Genomic DNA, 22,576 nt, shown 5'->3' on the forward strand with positions numbered 1-22,576 from the left:
TTAGCTCAGGCTCTGCCCATATATGCCCAATAACGGCTTTATGTGCATATTGGTCATTTTTTTCTTGCCGCCATGCTCATCTTATTGTATAATGTAATGAGGGATATTTTGCAGTTACAAAGGATGAACTCCAGAAAGCAACAGTGCTATGAATGTGCAAATCTGGTCGATGGGCTTCATAATGGGATGTGATGTAAATATCATGATAATTACACTCTCATTTGCTAAGTCACTGTTCTGGATATAAAGGACAAGGAATAGCCGCAGGTCCTCTTAATTAGACAGCGAGGATTGGTGTTTGTATGGACTCAGGCAACCCTGGGCTCCGCTCACAGAATAAATGCAATAGACAACAGTACAGACACCATCTGGAGCCTTTGGCCTAGAACGATGAAGACAAAGAGTGCAAAACGAGCAGGGTAATCTTGGCCAACCCCTGGATCATCAGTAACATCGAGTAACTTTGTCAGGAACAAGTGGGAGAACTGAGACTTGTCTTGGAGGCAGAGGGGCGAGTATTTCTCACCTACCTGATCTGCCGATGATCTGGATGCCAGTTGATGTGTGGAGATATTGGGCACCTTGGCACCTCAAACCAAAGGTCAGGGAGAAACCCAGGCTTTTGCAAACCAGCCGGAAAATAGAGGGGGGAGAGAAAGGTTTGGCCATGCCCGAAGGATTGCAGGAGTTTCTATGCTGCTGTCATAATGTGGTCCAGGGAGATGTGCCACTACTGAGGATCACATTTTTTCCCTTAAGTTTGTATGAATGTAAGGAAAGCCCAGGGGGCTTAGCCTGGAATTCACAACGGGCACAGAGAGAGCAGCCCCCGGCCCAGTGACTCCTGCCTGCAACCCGCTGCTTCCAGAAATGCCAGGAAAGGGCAAAGGGAAACAGAGAGCCCCAAGAGCAGTTGGGAGCCTTCACAGGTATTGGAAATATTTGTAATGAAAGGAAGGGGGATGAGAACAAAAGGTTGAAATGACAGAGGAATTCTATTCATTCCTTCGCAATCTAGCAATCAATAGCATAAATCTGATTTTTTAAAGACAAATATATAAATGACCTTTCTAAAGAGACACATGGCTAGAACTCTTCCGGGCCCTAGCAGGTGAAGATAACCCTTTCAAATCCCTACCTGAGGTATAATATAATAATAATATAAAAACAAGAATTATTTGTAGATACTAATTCTTCAAAGATTGTTTCCTCTTTATTTACCTACCTAGAGTCAAATCCTGGATTCTTTGCTGCTTCTTCATGAATTAAGATGTGTTATTTTACTTGTGTGTAAGGGACTACCTTTAAATGTTGGTAAAACTGGGATACCACCAGCTTGCAGACAAATACCTGGAACACAGTTTGTAGCTGGTGAGTCTGAAAACAATCTGATTTTCCATATACCTTTAAAATGTATTTTGTTGTTTAATTTACTCTGGCTTTTAAACATTGTAGTTCACACATTTAAGTGTAATCTCTCCGTTTACAAAAGAAAATAAATCATTTCATGTCTACACAAAGGCATGGGGTTTGTTTCAATAGCATCACTTTGCTGAAAGATTATATTAAGCACAAAAGTGTTTGATGGCAGCAGGGCAAGTACTATACATTTTTTCTTATCTGAAGGTATTCACACTTAACCTAAGAATTAGATAAATGAAGAAGTCTCATGTCTCCCGGGTATCCTATGCCATCCTGTCATCAGAATTAATCAAGATGATAATGAATACTCAGATTACAAAGAGATGGGAGTGCTCGCGACCAATAATTATTTTTAGAGATCGTAATCTAGGTCAAATCCAATTTCCTGTTTTTGACAGGTGGCAAAAATTTGTCAAATTAATGGAATGGGATATGGAAATTTAGGTAATCAGAGGGAAGCACTTCCCCCTCCTGCCTGAAGCGGTGTTGGGGAAGGAGAGTGAAGAGATTCATCTGCAGAGGAAGGTCTTGGGGCATCCCAGTCGAGACCATTGCCTGCGCAGAAACGGCTGGAGATACCGGGTCAGTGGCCAAAGCCCTGCGAAGCTGACAGAAAGATATGGCCTGACTTGGTCTGAGCTCTCACCCCACGCAGGCTATTCTCCACTCCCCACCTCTGGCGTCAGGACCTTCCTGAGAAGGAGGATGGAGAGAGAGAAAGACAACAGCCAAACGCTGCAGAGGCATGACAAAGAAATCCGATGCTAAAATGGAGTTAAACCTGCAAAAGAAGGAAAGATAAATAGCAGACTCCCTAAATATGTTCTTGGCAAACATACAGAGCCCAGAGGGAGTACGGTCATTGATAGATAAGAGTGGAAAGGGAGTGACAGATGAACTTTAATATTGCTGCAGGCCTAAATGATTTCTTTGCCTCAAGGGAAGGGGGTGGGAATGAAATTTTAAAAGGTTCTCTCTGACTGCACTGGAGCAGATAATAAGGAGCAGCAGATCTACTGAAACTAAGCAGAAGTAGCAGACCCTGAAAGGCGCAGAGAAATGGGAATTATTTTAAAAAACAAGCACCTCCCACTATAAGCAAGGACAGGAGGAATGCTTTGTAAAAGACACTTTTCTAAAAGTCTAGGGCACACCAAGCAAGAGAAGAGGAAAGGCAACAGAAGAGCAGGCATGTGGAAGAACACAATTACAGGATATTTATGGGCACGGGGGGGTTGACGAGCCACAGTCAGCAGAGGGCTCTGCAAAGAACATTGGGCTTAGCACGTCGATTTACGCTGGCAGGCGCCTGCAGGAGATACCGTGCACCACCTGGCTGGTGGCCTCAGCCCCGTGGCATGGCAGAGCAGAGTCCTCGTCCCACCAGTGCAGCGGCTGCTCCCACTCCCGGCATGGCACACACTGCACCGGGATGCAACATCACGGGTGCTCCTCTGCCCCCTGCAAGAGCAGCCCAGCCTCCAGCTGCATAAGATGTGGCCATGGGCTGGCATTAAATATTTATTTGGGCTTTTCTTGCTTTGTCTCTCTTTTGAAGGGGAAAAAAAAAGGCAGCTCACTGAAAGCATCGAAACTGTAAATGTCCTCAAAAATTAACAGGCAGGCTGTGTTTGCGTGGTGGGACCCAGTGCTGAACCCCACAATGACATCAGCAGCTCCTTTGCCACTGCCTTGGGGAGGTGCTGGATCTGGCCCCCACAAGGTGCTTGCAGCATTATTTTGGAAAAAGAGAAACTTCAAACCCTGTGCCCCCAAATATTTTCAGGAAATAAATGTATTAGCGAGCAGGATTGCCTCTTTAACAAAGGCCCTCAGGTGATAATAATTAGCGCTAATATTGGATAATAAAATCTACATAAAAATAACAAGCTACAGGGCAAGGTTAAGGTTATTATGTTGTGGTTGAACACGCAATTCTTCATACTTGGAATAAAGGCTTTGTTTGTTATGTAAGCAGGCTTGGAAAGGTTTATGATGTCCTTGACTATTCCTTCGCTGATTTAAGAGCTTCAATTTGGCAAATGATGACAGGAAAGCTCATGTTTATCTGTTAGCAGCCCCAACTGGCTTTTTGAAATGAGATTTTTGGTTTTGTTTTGTTTTGGAATTTTTTAGCATAATCATGGAGAATTAGGCATCAAGCTTCCAATCGCATTAATGAGAGCTTTGAGGTTTAATCTCATCCATTCCGCTTGAAAGACATGTTCTGCTATGCACTGAGATATGTTTTATGGTTATGGTTTTTTCCCTGATATTTGCCCACGATGATAAATAAAGCAAGCTATTTTTCAAAACTATCCATAAATAAAGAGGATTGGTTTGAGGTTTCAGAGAGAAATTCTTCCTCTTTTTAATGAGTCCTGCCCATCCCTGCCTTGTAAGTATGCAAACTGAGGAGGTTAAGAACAGAGACTGGCATGCACCACTTACTCATCTTTGCTCACTTATGAGTCAGCAGCATATAAATTATCCCTAGAAAGAGGGAAGATACACGCAGAAGGATCGTTGTGAAAGCACAGATTCCAAAGACCTTTGCAAGAGAGATCTTGCAGAGACAATAATCAAACTCTTCTGTGGCTGCACTGAGGCAATTGCAGAAAGGTGTGTATTTTAAAAGTCTGGGATTGCCAGTAAAAGTGGAAGCAGCATGGTAGTATGACAGCTGTGAAGAAATACAGTCTTTAATTTTAGGGAGGAGCAGGCAATGCTCTGTAGGACTCTACGGTGGGAATTCCAGTGTCACAGAGCTGATGCCATTGCAAATGGAGTAGGAGATGAAATTAGGCTGTGACTGGAAACAGCACAGTTTCTTTAATTCTAGAAGTGATATTGTAATGCATCTGTGGGCATCTTGCCTTCATGGATGTCACTGTGTTGCTCATCACAGCCACTGAAAGCTGCCTGGTGATGTCCGAGAGCAAATGGCTCTCCTCTGCCTCAGACTCTGCCAACTCCTGCCATGGAGTGTGGGAGAGTCTCTGCTGGAGTCTCCAGAAAGCAGCTGAGGGGATCAGAGGAAATGTGATGGATGCTGGTGGCACAAACATGCACAAGCTGTTTGTGCTGCCATACATTGGTGGAGCACAGGGGATTGCTATTGCCCTGTTAGAGACCTTGACAGCAAACCTGTCTCTGTATGGCTTTGCGTGTACCTCTATGACAGACACTAATCTACAATGGATGATACTGGGACTAATAAATTGTTAATAATTATAAATAAGCAAAATCAATGAATTCATAACCATTTTCATGATGTTCAGTCAGTTTTAGGGCACCCTTACTGTTGAGCTAGCCAAATGACCCAGAGGTCCCAGAGGAGCTAGTCTGTGCAAGTGTCAAATGCTTGTCACATAAAAAATACTAAGCGGTTTTGGGATGAGTCCTATTACCCCAAAATATTATATGCAGCAGCTTAAAGTCACTTGTAACTGCTTCAGAGACACCCACATATCATGGGTGCCTGGTTCAAAAGCAATCTCTTCTTCTTTGCTCCTCAAAGTGCTTTAATATGTTTTCAGCTAGAGAAATATAGGAACCTGCAAAGCCTACTGCATGGCCACTCTATGACTTTTCTGTTGGTTCAGTTCTGGAAAAACAACGTGCCACCTTTTAGGCTTTCATTTTGTAAAGACTGCAGATTTTGTGGGAAGTCATGATAAGAGAGATGGAGCTGTTTCCTGAAGCTTAGCTTTCTGCTCAGGACCATGCTGAACTTTCACAAGACATTAGCTGAGACTGGGAAACCGTGACATGCGGAGTCAGAAACAAGAAGGGAAAGTAATGCAGCTGAGCAAGCTTAAGGAGCTCTGATTTTAAGCTTCAGTCCCTAGAACATAGTTTCAAATCCCTGATACCAAGGCTTTTCTCCACACAACACATTCTTAAGCACAGGAGTTTTGTGGATGCTGAAAATATACAAAGCATTCAATAAGCCACTGAGTGACTCAGGGAAGAAAAATCTATGAAGGGTTACTAAATATGAATCCACCACCTCTGGTTCAGGAGGTCCCTGAGCCACAAATTTCTGAAGGTGGAGGGGATAGTGGGGAAGCACCACCATCTCTGAACTTATGTCTTTTCTGGGGGTGTGCTGCTGTCTCATGTAGGAGACGGGATGCGCAGCTAGACAGACCTTTGCTCTGAACTGCTCTGACCCTTCTGATGTACTACAAAGAGATAACGACTGATCCCAAGCAGAATGATAAAGATTTTCAAAGCAAGCAAGTAACAACATTGTTAAATCTTGGCTCCTCACAGCTGCCAACTAAAAAGCTTGACGAAAAGGGTCCCAGTTCTGCTAGGAGGCTCTGGGGAAGCAGTGAGAGAGGGGAAAATGAATCCTGTGCACAGTAAGCCTCTTGTCCTGCCAGCACCTGATTATGCCGACCCGAGAGGCACTGAACAAGATCTGAAAGGAAAGGCTTTTCATTTCCTTTTCTTTGTAACTGAGGCACCCAGTTCTTAGTGATAACCTTTTACAAGTTGTTTGTGGTAGTACATTTCTATACTATCCACTTTGCTTTGGGTAAAGTTGATTCTATAAGTAAAGAAAAAATAATTATGAGAACTGACCGCTTATCATCTGTGGCCTGTATAATAGAGTAACACAGGGGTAAACCAGGAAAACAAGTATGTGAAAATAATAGCAAAGTGAGTGATGATTTTGGGTAGATATTGAACATATAAGAAAGCAAACTTAGATAAACAAAGAAATACAAGGATAAATACTGGTAATACATATTTTTGGAAGAAGAATAATGTTCTGAAATATTAAATAGTGAAAGTTCAGGAACAAGAAATAATACAGGTGTTGGGGAGGTGAGGGATGTGAAGAAATTATGCAAAGATCTGCGGCTACTGGAAAGAGGCTCTGGAGTGGCTACCAAGAAAGAATATGCAGAATCACTTGTAGTTTCCAGGGGAAATGCAAAGGCAGAAAGACAGTGTAATGAGCTAATGGTAGACAAAGGGGCTACGGGAATCAGCAAGGCTTCTGCAAATATATCAAGATTAAAAAAAAAATACTAGAGTGACAGTAGATTCCATTAATAAATGAGGAAGGGAAAGAAATTAATGACTTAAAAATGGCCAAGACACTCAACTCCTTTGTTAGATCTATCTTCAAGATGAAAAATGCATAAATGAAGTTTGAATAATTAGTAAGGGGTGAAGACACTGTTGGAATCACTGCTGATAAAGACCTGTTAATGGAGAACTTGGAAAATGCAAACAAAGACAAAGTTAACGGAAGTTCAGGGAATTAGCTAACCTGTTTGATGAACCCAGGTCATTTCTAGAGAAAAAAAAATCATGGCTAATAGGGAATAAAGCTAATGGGCAGAGCGACTGATCCAGCAAACGTAAATCCTAGCAGGATAACAGGACAAAAATACAAAGAGAGGAAAGAAGAACGGTTATTGAATGCAGTGGTTCCCATGGCATCCCTTGAATTTGCAGATAAAATTCTTGTGACTTTGCTGCCTGAAAGATAAAAGAGCCTTGAGCAGTGAGCTGGATGATTTCTAAAAATATGTTTTGCTGGATAGTCTTTTTCAAGCAAAATCTGGCTTGGTTCATGATTAAAGGGGCAGGATGGGCCACGCAGCTAGGAAGTAAAACCTTTTGCTAAAATGCTTTGAGGTAGGCACTAATGTTTGGGTTTGCTCTGCATCGTATCTTGTACACAGCTGGTGTCACACAACTAACAGGTACCTGCCAGTAGGCAGTATCAGTCTTTGGGAGGAATGCCTTATATATTAATATTTATATCTGTAAGTCGATAATAACAGTTGTGATTGCCACACAATTATACATAATACGTATGCTTACATAATTAATAACAGCATTAGAAAACATTCACCTTTTTACTTAATGATGAACAGATTGATTTTGTGTTTACATAGGATATTAGTTCTACTTTGCGTAAGTGGTCTGGATGGATGTCAACCCAGATGCACCTCACTAATTTTCCTGGGAATTTGGGAGTGAGTTAAGACTCCAGCATGGCACCAGCATAGAACACACATTGCTAAATGGAAGATGTTATATTACCACTTCTGTTTGCTTCAAGACAGGTCCCGTTCCTTGTTGGGCTGGAGGTCTGATGCTGCAGGCCAGTAGACGAGGACCCCCCTGAAGACATCTGGGCAGGACGATGGCTACAGGAGGAAGAGGAGCCTCCAGCAGGACGTCCATCTGCAGGACTCTGCCGCATGGCGTACATGGAGCCCATGCAGCCGAAGGCAGAATCGGCAGGATCCACGCTGTACCGCTTCATGTTTGCAGGATCAGCCAGGTAGTCCTCAGGTATGACTGTTTCTGCTCAGGAAGTCAAGACATAAAAGAAACATCAGTAAAACAGAACCAATTTTAATTCACCTTGAAAAAAACCCATATATTTTTGCCCAGATTCCCTTCTTTTGGCAAAAAGTTTAACTCCATTTCCAACTTACTGTACAGACAACTGGCTCCAGGAGGGATCCTTGCTGAGAATTAATTAATAATGAAGGGAAGTACAACCTCTCAGAAGTCAGTAGAGTCACAACTGGGAAACTATGGTTTGATGTGACTCATCTGAGTCAGCTTACAGCAATATTCTCCATAAAGTCCTGGGCCGCTGACTGACGGGTCCTATTTGGCTCATGGTGCTCCCCAAATACCACTGAGACTGGAGGATTATGCAGCTATTGTTTGCTCTGTCTTTTGTTTAAAAACATGAAAGTTGAAAGGAAGAAGGCAGAGGAGGACAACAGGACAGGTAGTTTGTTGGCTTGATAATACCTGGCAGCCAGTAGGAGGGAGTGAAGGTAATAAACCAAAGCGTTCTAGCTGCAATTACCAAAATTAATCAGAAAATATCCTCCGCTGCAGACATCCATCTGGCCTGGTATCCCACAAGGAGAAGAGGCTTGATGGCTGATGAGCACACCCAAGGTTTATCATGGACAGAGATGTGTGAGTGGGTCACTCAGACCCAGCTCAGGTTCAGACACATGTGCCACCATCACGGACAACTGCAAACCATTGCTCTGGTTCCTCTCCTCTATGTTGCACTTTGCGCACTGTGTAGGAGCTAAATACCTTGTTTTTCAGACTCCTCCCTATAAACCAAATTTTGCACTTACGGACAGACCTATTTTAGAGACTTATATTCCCCTTTGCTTGGGGGTCTAACACACAGGCATGAGGCAGGTCTAGCCCCAGGTTTTGCAGTACACCAACTTTTTTTTGCTAGTTCCCCTCAGACCTAGGTCCAGGGGTGTCTCGCTTCACTGTCTGGAGTGAGACCTCCACATCTGGCTTCGCTGTCTGGACTGAGACCTCCATGTCTGTGTCATTGTCCTGTTCTGGCCAGTGCCAGTCTCCTCCCAACAGGCCTCGATAGCCAAGCTCCTTCCTACTTGACTTTTTTGTCTTCACAAAACAGCCAAAGCTCTTCCTCCTCCTCATTCCCACTGCTTTCGCCCTGCAAAACCAGCCCTCCCCTCACCCAGCCCCAGGACCCTCTCCTCCACCGCCACCACCACCATCACCACCATCACTGAGATACAAGCAGACCCCCTGGAAAACTCTCTGAGATCCAAACCTTCCCATAATCCCTACAAATACTGGCAACCTGCACTTCAGAGATTCCCACTCTTACTGGGTGAAACAAGGTGTTAATATCTAGCGGGCAGGGAGCCCCTAGATTAGGAAAGTGCCTCCCATTGCCCCATGACATTTCTTTGAGCTGTTGAAAATGCCACTTTCCTCATCACATGTACTCTCCCCCTCCAGAGACATCTGAGCAGGGTGAAATTACCCCCGTGGTATTGCACATCTTCCCTGCCTGAGCAACACTCTCCTCCTGACGTGTTGTGTAGCCTTATTGAGTAACAGGAAGAATTCATGCTGTAATTTATGCTATAAGACCCAAACTCCATTGCTAATGGGTGTTGAGGCTGTCTATAATAGAGTTTTCCTTTTAATTTACATTTTTACTCTTTTCCTTTGAAAAAAAAACAACCAACAAAACAAAACCTTGGCAGCTGTGTACAGTAGTTGATATTAAACAAACATGATTTAGTTTGACAACTCAAATATTCAAGAGTTGTGCTATGCCAGCATCCTGGCTCGTGTGTCAAGCCACAGCACAGATTTTTGTTACATGATTGCCTAACTTTTCATTTTCTTGCTGCTGTCTTTTAAAACTTTGTCCCATTCTGGGCCAAGCCTGGACTTGCCATAAGGCAAACATCAGATCTGAAGGACAGCTGTAAATGTGAAGTTTCCTTGCTTTTGGGTACTTGCGTTTGCAACTGCAAGTAACTTTCCTTTAGCAAGGCTTTTTTCCCTTGGATAATTTGGATTCTTACAGCATGCATTCAGGTATCCTGCTGCCTTCTGCCAGGGATTTCTGAGCTTGATTCTCACACAAATACAGATAGGGTGTAATTCAACTGAATTCAACAGAGTTCAGCTAACGTAACACTAGCATAAGAGAAATGGGAATCAGACGCTCTGAACCTTTCTCCCTAACCCCCAACAGATGCCAAAATTGTATAGCAATTGAGCTAAATACCTTGCTTTTCAGACTCCTCCCAATAAACCAAAGAAAATCCAATCAAGCCTCCTCATTCAAAGGAATTTAATTACTGTGTAGAACACTTGCAATAAAAGCCTCGTACGCATAAAGAAGACAGCTCTTTCTGCAGCATCCTGCCTGCACCGCATGGAATAATTATGCCTCTTGTGAATCATTACCTCTTTATTCCAGGAAAAGAATGCTTTTTTAATATGATTACAATAGGAAGAAGACACAGACTATCAAAACAACAAACAGCACATTAAAAGAGCCCTGATAAATAAATGGCATACAGCTTTTATTACTATGGATATAAATGACTCCAAAATTTGTGAGCAGACACCAGGGATTTTTTGACTCATGTCAGACTCTCTCAGTAGTCTGTGTGAAATAAGACATGTGTGGGTGAAATCTCTCAGTGGAAGGACACCTGTGAGTTGCATACGAGACTATGACAAGGAGCCAGACACCGTCAATTCTGTTCCTTACCCTGCCTGAGACTCTTTTCTTGATCTAGATCAATTTATTCCATGTCTCTGCTTTGGGCTCCAAAATGAGAGTAATGACACCTATTGCCACGGACCAAGCAGGAGCCTCCATTCATTAGTTTGAAACATGCCCCAGTGGAAGGTGCTCTGGGAATTCGAAAAGTCATATTCACGTCTTCATTGGACAGGGGGGAGCAGGGATCATCTCAAGCAGCCAGGTTTCTAAGCAAGCCTTTTCAGAGCTCCTGATCGCCAAGTTGACATGAGCAGTCAGTAGATTACAAGAGCAACTCATCGGAATCACCTCCTGACCAAAAGAAGCTCATGATGAAATGCAGATCACAGTTAGATTAGGAAAAAGGAGACTGTGCATTCAAGTATGTGGTTACAGGTTTTAAATCATACAGTTTTAAAAGGTGCTGGTCAGCTTCTGTGCTCCCTGCTGAGTGTGGGCTGCTTTGTAAAACTGCACGAGCTGATGCACCTTGAGCAACCATGTCTCCGTGAGCCCATGCAACAGTCTGCCCACCCCCAGGAGAGACCCATATGTGAGAGGGAAGAGGCAGGCAGGCCCTGGGGGACTTCCAGTGCACAGAGAAATCCATTATGCCCCTGAGGGGTGACACAGTCCCCCGTGACACTTCAGGGCAGGAGAAGACATCTGCATTTCATGACGCCCCTCCCAGCAGCAGAGAAGGGGGTGAAGGTGACCAGGGACAGTCTGTATGGGTTCACCAAGGATCAGTCACACCTGACCAACCTGATTGCCTTCTATCATAAAGCAGCTGGATTTGTGGGCAAAAGGAGAGCAGTGGAAGTCATTTGCCTTGACTTTAGCAAGGCTTTCAACACCATCTCCCACAATATTCTTGCATCTAAGTTAGAACATTACAGTTGGGTTGAGTGAGACACTGGTTGGATGATCAGGCTTAGTGGGTGGCAGTTAATGGGTTTTATGGAGGCTAGTAAAAGGTGGGGTACCGCAGGGGTCTAACCTGGCATCCAGGTTTGGTCTCCACGATATCAGACCGACATGGACAAATGGGTGAGTTCAGCGGAGGGCCATCAAGATGCCTGGGGCCTGGAGCACATGCCCTGTGAGGAGAGGCTGGGGGAACAGGGCTTGTTCAGCCTGGGGGAGAGGGAGCTTGAAGGTAGGAACCTAACAGCAGCCCTACAGAACCCGTGGGGAGATCACCAAGAAGATGGAGCCAGGCTGTTCACAGTGGTGCATGGCACAAGAACAAGAGACAACAGGAAAAAATTGAAATGAAAACTTCAGACTGGTTGTAAGGACAAACCCTTTCCCCATAAGGACAGTGGGCAGCACCTGAGGTTGCCCGGAGAGACTGTGCAGGCTCTGGCACTGGAGGTTTTCCAGACCCAACTGGACAAAGCCCTGAGCAACCTGGTCTGACCCCATAGCTGACTCACTCTGCTTTGGGCAAGGGGTTGGACCAGAGACCTCCTGGGGTCCCTTCCCATCTGAATTGTCCTCTGATCCTGTGACTGATGTCTTCACTCCCAGAAGCAGCCATAGAGGATGGGGGAGGACCGTGGCAAGGGCTCATGTGAGGGGTCCATGGCCCCTTACCGTGGCACAGGAGGCAGCAAGAGGGATGGGCTCCACTGTCCAAAAACTACAAAAGACTGTGGAAGCTCTTTGTGTTCATGTTTCTCCATCTCCTTGTTAGTTTGTACCACAGAGAAGCTGCATGAGTTGGGGCTCCACCAATGATGTGTATGAAAATACCTGCGTTTTGTAAGCTCCCAGAAGGCCTTGTAAAGTGTACGGCTTTCACAGATACTAATCCCACTTCGACCAATTAGGGAAAAACATGTTTTCTAAGACAATAGAAGAAAACATAACTCTATTGAGGTTTAAAATGCAACAGTTTCATAAATCTGTAGCTTAGCCCTCTGTATTCTGTCACACTTCTGTATTTTATTTTCTAGGTAGTCAGCAGAAGGGCACTCACTAGTGAGAAATTAGTACACAATATTTTAAAGCAGGAATTATGAGAAAGCTGCTTTGAGCATTTGCTTTGAGCACAGTAGCCTCCATTACAATTGTTTACCACTCTGAGATGCTCTAGCCATTCTGGCATAGTTTTCCTTTCCATGAATGGTCTACAGGCAACTGGATTGAAAAGCCCAAGGCTGTTACATCCAGCACACCTTAAAATGCTGCAAAGGAGGAGAGAAAAAACCCAAGTGCTTTCCCAATTTAAAAATGCAAATTTCTTTAGCTATGTTTTTTTAAAGTAGCAGCCTGTACAGTTCCTAGCCAAATTCCTGAAGATGGGTCAGCTGAGAGTTAAAACAGCATGCAAACCTGCATTTCACATCCCAGCTCTGCTGCAGACCTCAGGAGTGACCTTGGTCAGGTTATCCATCATCTCTGGACTCCAGTTCTCCATTAGGATGAAGAAAAATACTTGTTTTGTCTCTCACCTCCGTAACATGTCAAGTCCTTTGCCTCAGCAGTATCTGTATGCCACTACAGCACACCACATGGATGTATACTGTATGTGTGAATGCAGAACACATACAGTGGACCTTTGGTAGCATCTGTGAATAGAGACACTCCAGAAAGACAAAAAAAATTATGCCTCCCGTTGTGCATTAGGAAAGCAAATGAAAATCAATTTCAAGACAAACAGGAAATGAAGAAGAGTGTATACCCAGGAAAGATGACCCTTAGCTGATGTTTTCCTGAGCAGATCTAATCTCTCACTTTTTCTCCTTGATCTTAAAAAAAACAGACAAACTTAATCTGCTAAAATCTCTCCTATAGGTAAAAGCTCTTTCTGCACTCCAGAGACACTCTCCAGTCTGCCTTCTCTCCTCTCCTCCCAGGCCCAACATGTCTTGTGCTGCTTTCCTCACCTGCTGCTGCTCCCACATCACTTCTCCCGTTACATCCCTCTCTCCCCTTACCTGTCTCAGCCTCCCTTCCCTTATACCCCCCACCTGCCTCCTTCTGTTCTTCCCCATCATCTCTTCCTACTGCTTCTTCCATCATTCCCATCATCTCAGCCTTGCTCACTGCTTTCCCACACCAGCAGCATCACCCTTTTCCCATTTTGCCAGCAATTTTCCTATCTCCCTTTCCTATTTCCCTCCTCCCGCACCACTGACCTGCACAGCCATTTCTTCCCCTGGCTGTTACCCTTCCATCCATTGCACACTTTCATTGATCCAGCTTTCCCTTTCTTGATAACCCCATGCCTTTCTCTGGGTTCATCCCCACATTGCTGCTTGGACAGCAGAGCCCGGGGTCAGGGCAGTGAACTGGGAGCAGGGTCCCTGTTCCCAGTTAACAGGCCATGTCCTGCACAGCCATGGAGTGGCTGCATCCAGGTGAAGGTTGCACAGGGTGCCGATGGAAACCTGCACCCCCACCTCCGACAGTGATCCCCAAACCAGTGAGGTCCTCTTTTACTACTGGTAGCTTCCCAGGACAACCGCCATTCCTTCTAGGTCAATACTTTTGTGTCATTTCATAACCTTTTACTCCACCACCTGCAATGCTTGATCATTTGTATTTGCTCTAATTAAATTCCCTGTTAACTTCTTTTCCTCACAGTCAATATAGATTTATTTCTTTCTCTCTTTCTTTCTTTCTTTTCTCTGCCCCCGCTTTTCCTCTTTTGTGTCGTCTCCTATTCCTCATATTGTTTAGTGACGGACTTTGTCCTCTGACCCTTCCCTGTATCTTTTTAAGTGCTACCATATATTTTCTATAATGGTTTGACCAGATGTGAACTCCATATTTTAAGCGGCATGATATCATAGCTTCCTCAGACCTCTCCTCTCCCCCAGCCAGGGCCAGCCTTTTCTCATCTCCCAGTCATTTTGAGAAGAGCCAGCCACAGTGTCAAAATCCTATCAAGAGACTCTTTGTACAGTTTTATCTTCGCCTGTATTTTATAGTTCCTGAGCTTGGCTCCAGTTCCCAGCGCAAGGATGGCATTTGCCCTGTTTGGGAGGCAGTGGGAGGGGAGTGGGAGGGGACAGTTTTAAGCAGCTGTGGAGGTTAGAAAACCTGCATCTCAGCCTTCATGGAAGGAAAAATACAAGTGGGGAAACACAAAAAGCAAATGCAGAAATGCAGAAGGAAATACTTCAGGTGAGTTTAACCGTCAGTTCAATCTAGTGTAAGCCAGAGAGGGAGAGACCAGAGAGATCTAAACAGTACTCAAGAGTGTGAAAGAAATGCCTTGGTTCTGAACTGCTACCTTCTGTTTTAACATCAGCTCTTAAAGGATTAAAAAATAACTTTTTCTGTGTCTGCCAAACAGCCTCACACATTTCTGTCCAGTCAGAAACAGACTGTGAACCTTATCTTCCTTGTAGCTTGAGTCTGCATGCATCTATCTAAAGATAAGAGCTTTCCATGATGGATTAAGACTTTCCAGCTCTGCCTGCTGTGATTTACTCTGGGATTACAGCACCAGCCCATTCCTTTTAGCTCCATCACCCGTCCAGACATGCAGCACAATGAAAATATGATGTCACCCCTTAGCAGGCGTTTCTACACCGTGTCAACACCACTCTCTGCTGCATGCATCCACACCCTGCACCACTGAGCAAGGACTGGACCATTTCCACACCAGCCCATGGCTGCCACAGTTTGGCTGGACAAGGAGAGCGTTACAGGGAGCGACATCTGGTTCGTGGCAGTGGAGCCGAGCTGCTCACTGCTTGCCAAGGTGGAGTGGCACGGAAACCTGTCCCCAGGGAGCCACAGCATCCCTGAGGCTGCTGCAGAGAGGCAGCGAGTGAGCAGGCAGCCCAGGGCATCCACCGACAGCAGTTCAGGGCTGTCACACCTGCGTTTTTCAGTCTACGGGATAACTTTTGCATGGGTTATAGGAACACACAATTGCATCCACGGGGGAAAGAAAGAGGGGGTACCAGTCAGTCAGAACAGGAAAATGGAAATAAGCCTCATCCACTTGTGAATGTAGATATTATGAACACTGAAAGCATGGTCACACCGTGGAGATAAAACCTGCAGTGAATTCTCCAGGGTTTAGTCTGAGGCTTTACTGCACCATGTATCATCTCGCTGTGTCCTAGCTGCTGAAAAATATTTTGCGATAACTGAAATGCCGAATCCCCCAAGGAGAAGCTGCCAGTCAGTTAATATCAGGAATCTAAATTTTTTAGAGAATTTTCCAAAATCCAATGTTGTGCTGATTACAAGGACTTCAGCATAGGCAATTTTTTTTCATTATTTAAACGATTTCCCTTGAGTATTTGCAGCCCAGACAACAGCCACATTGTGTTTAATGCAGTAGAACCGGGGAATGAAACCAGCTGGGAACAGATCAACATGGTTTTATTGTCCAAAGTGAGTAAAAAGGTAGAGTAAATTCACAAGGTAGCTGCTGACAAATATATTAGATTTAATAATAAAAGGTGCTCGTGTGTATAAATAACCCATCGAGGATTTTTTTTTTTTTTAAGTGCTTGGGGATGATTGAGTAAATGTCTTGTGTTGCAATGAAGAGGTTTTAGTCCTATCTTACAGCGTAGGCAAATTGTTTAGGCTCTGCATACCCACGAGTGAAGGCAAAGGGATTTCAATGACATAGGGATCCGGCCTTTAGAAAAACTCTTCCTTTGGTCTCTTCCTCCTGATTTCAGACCTGCTCCTCCATTCCCTTCCCTTTTGCCTTGCCTTTATGTTACACCAAAGTGTACATTATGAAAAGGAGATTTATCAGGGTTGTATAGTTTTGTGTCTTAGCACAGCAATAGTTCTGCACTGGCAGAGGCAGACAGGAGAGGCTGTGATCGATCTTTTCTGTCTCCAGCTTCCAGCAGTACCTAGAGGAGCTTTTCTATCCAGGTAGTTTATAAGGTACTCCATATGCTTATAAATCAACATTGATAAAAGTTACAAAAAGCTGTATATAGAATACACTAGATGACAATGACTGTTATTTGAAAATTTCAAGGTGTTGTATGCTGGGATTCTCTGCAGCTGAAGTACTTAGTGCATTTCTGTTCTGCTACCATCATGATGAATCTCCCTGAATTATACTGCTTAGTACTGGCTTAAAATATTTAACAGAAATTTTTTTTTTTGAAAAGCAAATAATTTGAGACACAAGAAGTGAGATGTCTAGAGCAAAGTGCAGTAACTGCAAAATAAGCTGCATTTGCCCATTAATAACTAATAATCTCATGCAGAAATTAGGTAGAGCACATATAAAGCATGAGCCTGTACATGTGTTTATATGTAGGTATAAGATCTTTTATAAAGTCTTTGCCTCATTTCTCCCTGCCCAGTGCTGCAGCTCAGCTCGACTTTCTGATATTTCTTCTGGGGTTTCTTCTGCCATATAAATACAACATAGCTGGGCCCTAAAGCCTTAGTTCCCCTTCACAAATCCTTTCTTTTCCTGCCTTCTCTGTGGCTGCTTCTGACATCCCTGGCCGATCTCGGTCCCAGCAGATAGGAACTCACCAATTCCCCTTCCTTGGGTCTTTTTATCCCTTCCTCTCACCACAATCCCACAGAGCCAGTTTCCATTCACACGGGTATGCTGCACTGTGCCATGCTGCCAGGACCCTAGGCTTGCCCTGGGACCCCATCCCAGGACTCATCCCCAGCCTCACTGCATTTTCCTTAACTTTCACTTCTCTGCTGAACTCCAGCAAGCCACTGCCGCCTTTTTGTTTAAATCACTTCCGTAAACTTACCTGTTCCATGAAGAAACCCACCATAAAGTACCTGATTCCCCAAACCTCCATTTGCAGCTTATTTTCAGTGAGAGGTAGGGACCTATTTCTCTTGCCCGGCTGCTGGTGGTGCAACTCCTTGCCTTGCACCCTTACCTTTTTCATTGCTGCCTGCGGCCGGCACCGTCTCGGCACAAACACCAAACTGCACATCATCGCCAACAGTTTGCTTGCATGACTCTCTTAATTGCTTTAATCTCCTCCTCTGCACTCATTTTGCCAACAGATGAATGTTCTTCAGGCAGATGCTGTGTATTACTACTTTCCAAAAGGCACTTTGATGTACTCTGTATAATTACTGCAAACAAATAAATCCTAAGGAGCTGGGGAGCACTGTTGATTAAACAGGGGCCAAGACTTTTCAAGAAAAAAATGGATGTTTTATTTCCATGGAACTGGAAATGCCATTGTGTGGGGGTTTCCATTTATTTTGTAGTGAACTGGTAAAGGATAGAGAGAAACAGAAGGTAGATAAAGACCAATAAAGGAGGAAGAGCCTTTTAATCTTTTAATCTAAAAGGCTAAAAAAAGAGAGCAATGTGGAGGAGGAGAAAAACTGAGATGAAAAACTGAAGAACATCCAAGCAAAAATCAGTAACATCCCCTGAAAAAAATTCTGAATCTGCTTTGAAGCCTGTCAGATGGAAATAGCTTAAACACAAGACTCCCTTTTCCCCCCTTTCAGCTGACTCTGCTTCCTCCCATGGAGGTACAAGCCCAGGCCCTGCCGTAGGTGCCACGTACCAGGCAGTCCCAGAAGCAAGGGCCCTCTCCTCCGGATTCACAAAACACAAGCAAGTGTTCATCTCTCTTCCAAAACATTTCTTGCTTTGTCTTTTACTTAGTAAGTGCTGGCTTTGCTAACCCTCATAGACCCCCTCCACTGCCATAGCCAGTCTTTCTATTAACCTGGCTGCAACAGCAACCCAGCAGCAAGGAGCTACACATCTAATTGCCCACGGCTTTCGTGGGCTATCAGTGCCTACACTGACACATCACATGTGGCTCCCAAGTGATGTTATGTGGCTCAAACTCGCACAAGGTAAGGATCCTGAGGATCATCTTTTCCCCCTCTCGCATCTATGAAAAATCTGGTGGGTCATACTGGCTAATGCATGCGGCTCTTGGATGGGTGGTAGGTCTTTCATCATCAGTTCTGGCCTGTGGCCTGCTGATCTGACTGCTTGAAATATGGGTATATTGGATCACAGGTATTTGCATCAATATTTTAAAAATTTAGGAATGGAAATTCCTGTTTCAACTTTAATTTAAGCTATTTAAAATCAAAGCCCGTACTCCTAACTTCAGACATCTCCTAAAAGAATCGTATAAGTCTATGGAAAAGAATTAATGAGATAAAACAAAGTTAAAGCTAAAACTGAAGCCAAAACAGAGTTACAATCACATGATTTACCTGAACGGGGCTCTAAAAGAGTGTCCTTGCTTCCTCACGTGACTGCGCATGTAAAGCTTGAATTAAATGCTTATACCCAGGGGTATTTTTTTCTGTAGTGGATATGATCTCATCCATCATGCTTCATGCATTTACGCCCATCATTTCATCCACTTTCCTCATGCATACCCTTTGATATGGAAAAATAAAGCATCTCTTTTCCCTTTAAACTCCATTTCATAGCTTAGCTCTCTCTTCTAACCTCCACGGCTGCAGCCCAGGCAATCTCCAGAACTGCCAGTGGCTGTGCCGTGGCTCTGAGCATATCTTGGGCTGAAGGACAGAAGGGCCTTTGGGCTTCTCCTCATTCACCGCTGGAAGCAGTGCCTACCCCCCCAAGGGGTAGCTTTCCAAAAGGGATGGATTTTCATGCACCCCCTCAAGACTGGAGGTAAAACAGCCCGGCAGAAGGTGGGAAGGAGGATTTCCCTTGGGCTGAGTGCTGGAGGAATATCTGCTTATAGCTTCATTGCTTAGCATCCACAAGGAGATACAATTTCATAAATTTAAAGGAACAGAAAGGGACTCTTTCTTCTTTTGGGGGTCAGCAAACAGTAATCACACAGCTTAAAGGTCAGAAGGGTCAATTTAGCCAATTCTGCCAATTCTATAGAGTTCAGGCAAATTATATCACAGGTGAATTTCATCTCTCCCATCCATCTCTTATTTTTCTTCCTGCCAGGATTTGCCCCTTAGTGTACATTTCATTAGTTTCTTCTGGTCTAGGTTTAAAGCTTTTAATGCTAAAGCCTCTGCTACCACCCTCATGAAACCTCTTCGCAGGAGCATTGCCTCTTTTCTTTCACCCTCTTGGTTTTACTTCCTACCTCTTGTACCATCCTAAACCATTCCTGTTCCTCCCCAGGTTTCTGAATGATGACATGCAATTCCAGCTAGAGTTGCCTCTCTGCTCTGCCACAGAGTTGCCACCCTGGACACCTCGTTTCAGGAAGCCAGTCCTGGGGATGGTGCTCCCGCCGCAGGCAGGACCTCGGTGGGGGGGTCCTTGGTGGGATGCCCTCCCCTGGGGCTGGCTGGGTCCGGGCTGGAGAGGGAGGAGGGACCTGGCCTGCTGATGGATGCACAGACTCATGCACGCATGGAGGGAAGGAAGAAATGCCTGCAGCCATCCCACCCTTTCTCTCCTCTACTGCAGGCTCAGCCGTCAATTCAAATGCCCCAAAGACCAGACGAACTTTTTATATTAGACTTTGTTGTGGCTGGATGGCTTGTGCAGTTCCTCTGCTCCCTGTTTAAGAGTGACCTTAATATTTTATTTATTGTTTAAAGGATAATGTTCATGGTAGAGGAATATATGAGGCAATAAATGGCCTTTGCAGGTAATTAAATGCTGAAGAGAGCCGAAGCTATTGATAGCCATAAAAGCCATTTATTCTGTGTGCTGAAAAGTCAGGAGCACTGTTCCTCATCATAACATGCAACAAGACAAGATTAAACAAGCCACGGTACTAGAAAGGGGAAAGACAACATTTTTCTTGCCCTCTCAGGGCTTGAAATTTCTGAGCTGCTGTTTATCTGGTGCTTGGAACAGAAAATATTGATTGTAATAATATGTGGTTTTCTATCATGTTATTCCTTTTTTCCTAGCTGTTTTAGAAGGGCTTTGCACACGGTGGCAAGAATTATTTCCCTCCTTGGACAGATGCTCAAATAAAGGCACAGCAGGGAAGGGTGACTTGCCCACACAATCAATGGGAAAGTCTCTGACAATATCCAGCTCCCAGCCTAGTGTCCTGCCAACTAGTCACACTTTTACAGTGCATTGCTATAGCACTTCTCTTACCAGCTTTTCAAGTGCTTGTAGATAGGAAGAGCGCACCTTCCTATATATAGAGGCACTGATGTAGCATAGGGTACCTCTACCTCCTGCTGTGCTTCTGCTCCATATGGGGCCCTACATCCAGCCACTGCCATGAGAAGAGGTGCTGTTCTCCCGTGGACAGTGGTAGGGGACACCATATGGTATCTACGCATACAAATTTGACTCAGCCATGGGGAGAGAAGCAAGGCTGGGGACCTTATTCACAGACCTTTCTGTCTTCCGCCTTGAGGATTCCTTGCATAACGAAGGATTTGCTGCAGCTACATGCAGCCGTGCTCTGTATGGAGCACAGCAACTGTCTAACAGCATAAAATAACCAAAACCCAAGGTTCAAGACAGAAAGAGCAAGGAAAGGATTGACTGTAAGGGGAAAGAAGAAGATGAGTATCAAGCTTAATGCTTCCCACATAGGAGAAACTACAATTTCTGGGGCCACTATCACGCTGGCAAGAAGTTTTATAGCAAATATGCTTTCCTCTGAAAAATAACAGTCTAACATTGCATAGGTGCATGTCAACAGTATGTAGGTGTTCCAGAAATGTCCCTTTCCCATGATCTCCATTAGCTCAGCATGGGAGGACTAATGAAAGCTGAACGCAGAGGGTGTGGATGGAGGCACTTCACAGGATCTCTGTTGGCTTCCCATCCATGTAGCTCCTGGCACACTTCACAGCATATTCTGCAGAGTTCACCTAGAGCTTGCCATCATTTTAGTTTCAACTGCACTACCACTCTCATGGAAAATTCTGGGGTGCAGGTCCAGAACTGCTTTGAACCCAGGTGCTGCAGGGACAGGTAACATCTCAAGATTTGCTGTAATGCAGACCTGAAGCCAGGCACTTGCCGGATGAAGTCCTGGGAGTCATTCCACAGCTGCTCCCCACAAATTGCTCTCATGAGCCAGAAAGTTCCCTCACAGTCGAGAAAAAGCCGTAGGGTGTGTCCCCAGATGCGCAAAGACAAGGCAGTGAAACCACCGACATTGGGAGAGGGCTGGAGAAGGACCCTTGCCCTGCGTGTGGGGCCACTGGGTGCTGGTGCGAGAGGTGTTGGCAGGGCAGGCAGAGTGTGGGGGCTCAGGTGCAGGGAGGGTAATGCACAGCCAAGAAAGCTCATTGCAGAGGCCCGTGCTGGGTACAGCCCAGTGAATGCATACTTCTTAGACATGTAAAACATTGTTGTAAGTGATATATGCATATATCAACAAATCCCACCTGGCCTATATGCAGCCATTAGCATCTGGCAGTTTGCTGTGAGCACAGGTGAATAATGGCTTAGGGGCATGTGCCTCAGGGCAAGGTTAAAAGGTGACTCCTGTATGGTGTAAGTGGATTAATATGACTGGACACGATGCTGGCTTCTCCTCTCACTTCTGCCAGTGTAAATCAAGAGTAACTGCACCGAAGTCAATACATATATTAAATTCATTGGTACACAGGGGCTCAAAAGCACATGATTTTAAAAGAACGAACATCTCGATTACAAGCTGGAGAACAGAAACCATGAAAAATGTGGCTGCTTTGCATGGCTTCCTGCAGTGCTTTATTACAGCTCTGCTCCTTCCATGCGAGCTCTATCCCAACAGGCGCCCTCGCAGACCCGTCTGCGAGAAGAGTTCCTACTGTCCTCCTTATTACCGCCACTACAGGGAAAGCCCATCTCTGTTCTGTGTAGCAGAGGTCCCCCCTGTGCTGATCCTGCTGCAGAGACACGCTAGCTCCCAGGGAGATGGAAAGAGATTTAGGCAATGCAGCATTAAACATACAGTCAGTGGCTTAAGACCCACTGTGTAAAACTGGAGTTATTCCACTGGTGCCAACGGAGCTGTTGAATACAGCCTGACATGATGAACAGGAATATTATGTATCTGCCTGGCTCCGGCTGAGCGCAGCATGAAGGGTGCGAGGCTGTCATTCCAGTTCCTCTGCTACACAGCCAAGGACAGACAGCTCCTGAGCTGGGCACAAGTTGCCCTGCGGAAGAGGCACCTTTCCCCCTCTCCAAAATTCCCCATTTCAAGGGCTTTATGT

General features: G+C 44.8%; 1 protein-coding gene across 1 annotated transcript in view; it reads right to left on the bottom strand.

The window, feature by feature from the left end:
* The window catches only part of SCML4 (sex comb on midleg-like 4 (Drosophila)), a 46,476-nt gene that overhangs the window by 6,623 nt on the left and 17,277 nt on the right, over positions 1-22,576 (bottom strand). The window contains exon 5 of the mRNA XM_010573401.1: positions 7,495-7,761. Coding sequence (XP_010571703.1) covers positions 7,495-7,761 — 267 coding nt within the window. The remainder of the gene's footprint in view (positions 1-7,494; positions 7,762-22,576) is intronic.

This window comes from Haliaeetus leucocephalus, unplaced genomic scaffold (genome assembly GCF_000737465.1).
Source record: "Haliaeetus leucocephalus isolate CR32 unplaced genomic scaffold, Haliaeetus_leucocephalus-4.0 Scaffold384, whole genome shotgun sequence".
NCBI classification, from domain to species: domain Eukaryota; kingdom Metazoa; phylum Chordata; class Aves; order Accipitriformes; family Accipitridae; genus Haliaeetus; species Haliaeetus leucocephalus.